At 31.9% G+C, this 5,298-nt stretch overlaps 1 protein-coding gene across 5 annotated transcripts in view; it reads right to left on the reverse strand.

Moving 5' to 3' along the window:
* The window catches only part of LOC108689840 (serine/threonine-protein phosphatase 2A 56 kDa regulatory subunit gamma isoform-like), a 25,180-nt gene that overhangs the window by 4,663 nt on the left and 15,219 nt on the right, over positions 1–5,298 (reverse strand). For all 5 annotated transcript variants that reach the window (XM_018196790.1, XM_018196787.1, XM_018196786.1 and 2 more), the window contains one exon: positions 4,055–4,229. In XM_018196790.1, coding sequence (XP_018052279.1) covers positions 4,055–4,229 — 175 coding nt within the window. The remainder of the gene's footprint in view (positions 1–4,054; positions 4,230–5,298) is intronic.

Here is a 5,298-nt window from a genome sequence, read left to right on the forward strand (position 1 = left end):
CTTAAAGGTGCTCTACTTTTTCTGATTAATTGAGTAGGTTTTGAAGGAAGATCGATAATGGCCTTCAAAATACCGACTGTAACCGTATGACATTATTTATCGTTTGCTATTCTTAGAAGTCTCTGTAATAATAATAGGAATAACGAGATCGATTGCCGAATTTACCTCGAGCCATTTCATGGACATCACATTCTCGAACAATAAAATACAAATTTTACAAAAATAAAATGTGCTAAATTAATCCTTCAATAATTTTATTTATCAATATAATCTTTCGTTTTATCATATCAACAAATAAATCAGGTGCACAGATTATAGTTCTATAATAAAATCATGTGCGATAATGAACTAATTTAAGCGATAGAGAGCTTTACCGATTAGAAGAGGTTGCAAAGGTTGATAGTGCAGCGCGAACGTCACCGGGTAACCCTTGCTTGAATCCTGGGATAAGACCGTCGCCAAAGCAAGACCCTGATGAAAGCTGGGACTTTTGGGCAGAGCGCCACCCAGAGATGGGCCAATTCCACCCACGTGAACCATCGCGTAATATTATGTTCAATACCGATTTTACACTCGCACCTTATTCATTGGTAAATCTCTTCAGATGCTTAAACTTGGGTAGCATACGTTTTGCTATTTACGTATCGTCTCAATAACTACTTATAATTTGCAATACTTTGGATTCACACTTCTGTTAAAATCGCGATTAATAATATTCTATTTCGTTCTTTTCAGTATGGCATCATAGCATTTTATTTATAAAATCGATAATTGTTTTTAAATATTATTGCAGTAAATCTGTATTATTTCGAAATTATTTAACAATAGAAATATCGTTTCTTACTCATTAAAAGGATCAAAAGAATAAATTATTAAATTATAAAAATAAAGAAAACCATAAAAAACTAAATATTTCATCAATATAAAGAATATAATTATTGAAAAATTAATAAAATTCAGAATCTTAATCTTTTACACCAAAAATATATTAATCTAAAAAATAGAACTAGTTAATAATGATTTTTTGGTAATTTTAGTGTTAACTGAATGTTCGATTGATGAAAAGAGTTCTTTATCTGACTGATGTTCGTTCCTGTCAAAGTAGATTAACTTTAAACTTAGTTTAACTTACTTTTTATTTTTTGTAGGTTTTTTAAATTAGAAAAAGATGAAAAGTCAGTTAAACCGAAAGTAAAGTTAATCTACGTCGATAAGAACAAGTTCGGTTCTACCAATGTAAGATTAACTTTAATCTCAGTTCAATTTACTGTTTATCTTTCTCTAATTCTTAGAATTAGAAAAAGATAAAGAGTAAATAGAATCGAAATTAAAGTTTAGTTTTTACATTAATGGAACCAAGTCTAAAAAAAATAAAAAACTAAACAAATTAGAAAGTTATATACGATAACAATTTTCCCTTAATTTTAGCAATATTTGAATATTATAAACGTGTAGAAATACCGGCAAAATATGTATCGGTAATAAATATGTATAACTTTTCTAAATTATATAACTATTCTGTACTGTATAAACCATATATGTATTTGGAAAATATTATATAAAAAAGAAAAACAATAATTAAAAATTATTGTTTTGTTTTAATTATTAAGTAACATTAACTTAATCAAGTTAACTTATTCAGGTTTGCCAATTAATATTTTCCCGGATTTATAGATTTAACCTACTCGGACGGAAACCAATTTCCGGAGAATGTTTTTATTATGTAATTCGCAATTATCCGCCAATTTACTCAACGAAATGCGACGCATAACTTTATTAAGCAACGGCGATTGTCAGCCTTCGACAAATCACTTTTACTGGCTTCCCACGTTATTTTCCGCATAGATCCCGCTACGAAGGAAATGCGCGTGATTTTACGCGTTTTGCCAAACCATGCAGAAAACGTAACTGTACTTTGATGCAAAGCAATACGAATCGTCTGTTACAGCACAGTTGCGAAAATATTTTCGCACAAAGCGAATTTAATATTTTAGCGTAAGCAATATAATATTAAATTATTGTATACATAAATTTTACAAGTTAATATGTGCTAAATTATGCGTGGAATTTACGAATGTTGTTTTCCGCAAATTAACAAATTCAATTAACTTCCTTCTTCTATAATATACAAGTATATTTAATATTATCAGTATTTCCATAATATATATACATTAATAACATAACGATTATCAACATTTTATTCAAGTTATTTAAGTATTCAATATAATTCTGCAAAGATGAATCATTTAATTGCTATCAATAATTCTATCGAATTTTTAGTTTATTATTTCTTGCAAAACGTATCTCAATAAATTCGGTTTCACAAAATACCTATATATAAAAATTTTATCTTCATATTCAATTCTTCAATTTTATTTCAATTCCACATATCTTAACTATTTCTGCGTATAATGTATAAGTATCAAAGATAAAGATTTAAATAAATGTTAATATTTAATCTTTTATTAAAATTTTTATATCATTTATCACTAAATTCGAAACATGATTTGTAAATTATATAACTCACCAAATCTTTAAGAATTCCTCCGAGCTTAAAATTCACTAAACTTCATTTCCTCAATTGGGAAACTTTTAAATCAGAAGACTCACCAATTTTCGATCGGAAGCGTTTTAACTAAAAGAATTCACTAACTTCTAATAGAAAAATTTTAACTTGTTTCAACTCATCGATTGGTTTAAACATTTTCTTCATCCCTCTATTGAATACCTATTATCCTTTTTAACCGATATAAAAATATCAATCACCAAGCGATAATTTTTATCAATTATTTCCGATATGTTTTACATTCATTCGAAATAATCCACTTTTGTTAGACTCAACGAAGATCTCCGTAAGCTTCGAGAGCTGGACGCGCCCGTCCTTAACCGAGTTTCTCTGAACGGATTTGTGATAACAATCTCGCTGACACCACCGAAGTCCATCCGCCACTAATTTCTGTCGTTGTTTAAGGCTCGCAACAATCTGTTGCTTCGTTCGTGTCAATCGATCGGCCGGGGAAAGCAAGGCTCTTCTCTCGGCCTTTCTCTCGGGGTGTTCGCGCTGCGAAGCCACCCCTATGAAACACCGGCAAGCACTAGCGGCGCGTCCTCGCGGCTCGCGGGTCCCCGGAACCCGGTGACCGCGTTCGTGAGGGGCGGGAGGCGACGAGAAGAGGGGGACAGGCTGGCGGGTGAGATTCGCCTAAGTGGCACCAGGTTCAACGAACTCGAGGGTCCTCGCCGGGATCTCGCGGGTCATCTCTCGATCGGTCACGAGGTCGATACAACCCCCCTCGCTGAGATTCTGGGCAGGTAGAGCCGCGACCAGGTGGGGTTCTCCGCGAGGGTGCCGCGCGGATGTTCGGGCGCTGGTCTCGGAGCGGTTGGAAGAGAAGGATCAGAAAGGGATGCTCAAAACGAAGGCGTGAGATGAAAAGGAGGGGAAGAGGGGGTGGAACCTGACTGTTTACGTTGGGAAAACGGGGAATCATGAATCTGGAGCGCTTGCGCGACCCTCGTTGCACGCAATCGATAGACTCTGACGTAGGAGGTAGTCTCGCAACCTCGATTGACCGGCATTATATTGGGAAAGGGCAGGCGAACCAATTTGTCGCCGCCCTTCTTTCTTTTCTTTCCCCTGTTATTCTTTTTCGCTTCTTATCCACTTTTTCGTTGTGTGTTTCTCACCCTATACGTCCGCGAACTCGATCTCTATTCTAATCTAATTATTCGATTATGATCGGAATGTTATGTGAACTAGGTTCTTGTGATTTTTTTGTGTTACTTGATCAAGTCGATATTAGATTGCAGCAATCGCAAAACAAGTTTGATGTATATATGTAAACACGTTTGATGTATATATGTAAACACATTCGAAATATACTTATTTCTCATTTTTATTACAATGTGAATCATCAATGATACAAATGTGAGAAATGTAAAAAGATCGCTAATATTATTTTACTTGATCTAACAGGAATGGTAGAGTTATCACATGGGATTAATTGTACTGTCGTATTGTAAAAAGAATTACATTCCTGATTGAATGACTCACCGGATAACAGCGGCAATTTTTGCAATTCTCGATTTTTCGATATATTGAACCTCGAGCTGCTTTGCCGTTTATCCTTTTTGATTACAGGTCCACCAGGTTGATACTTGATTTTATTGATGAGCGTAGGCGGAGGCGGTGCGTTGCCCACAGGAGGTCCTCCGGTCACCTTGTTTGCCTATAGCAGATAAAAAGATATTATAAAAGATATTAAAAATAAATATAAAACTTGTAGATGATAATGTATATATATATATATATATATATACAGTAAAGTTCAGATAAAAAGAAACTATTATTCCGATTATAAATAAATATAGAATTTTTTTATAATTTGTATAAATCCGTTTTTGTAATTCTCTTTACAAATATAATAAATTTCTAATATACAATAATGCCCAATCTTCATTTTCAATTGAGTTAAGAAATTATAATTAAATTTAAATAGGAGTATGTAATTAATGTGCTTAATCCAATTACTTATCTTCGCATTTTAATTTGACTCGTTTTATAGGTGAAATACCGATCATTCGTTCATTGATCGGATTAATATTACATAAATGGAACGCGAGGAAGCGAGCAATCCACGATCTATGGCACATCTATGCGTACAAAAACTAAAGGTGATATCTTTATCTCTTCGTCAGGATTGGAAATACAGGATGTCCATATTCTGTCTAAACAATTCTTTTCGAGTAATTAATTTTTTCAAACAGAAATGTCACAGCACAAATAATTTTTCAAACATAATCAATTAGAAATGAGGACTTTTTCACAAATTAAATTTTTCAAATTCTTAATACTTAATTTTTAATTAAATAAATCTTTAAATAAAGTAAATGTCTAATTTTTTAAGATATTCAATACTTAATATTGAAAAATAGAAATGAGAGAACGCTCATTTGAAGCATATATATTTAAAATTTTTTAACATAAATTTAAACAAAAACTTATTTATAAAATAATATCAAATTCTAGAAATATGATTTATTAGAATTCTAGATATTCTAGATATTAAAAAACGGGAGAACTGATTTATCAATTTTAAGTAAGCTATGCTTGAATGAAAATTTTATAAGTTAAATTTAATACTGAAAAAATAAAATTCTAAATAATCTCTTTACATTAAGCATATATATATATATATTACACGTATAATTGTTAATCACTTTATTCGCGATGCGATCAAAAATCTTGCAAAAAAAAAAAAAAAAAAAAAAAAAAAAAAAAAAAAAAAAAAAAAAAAA

Source organism: Atta colombica, unplaced genomic scaffold (genome assembly GCF_001594045.1).
Source record: "Atta colombica isolate Treedump-2 unplaced genomic scaffold, Acol1.0 scaffold277, whole genome shotgun sequence".
In the NCBI taxonomy this organism is placed as follows: domain Eukaryota; kingdom Metazoa; phylum Arthropoda; class Insecta; order Hymenoptera; family Formicidae; genus Atta; species Atta colombica.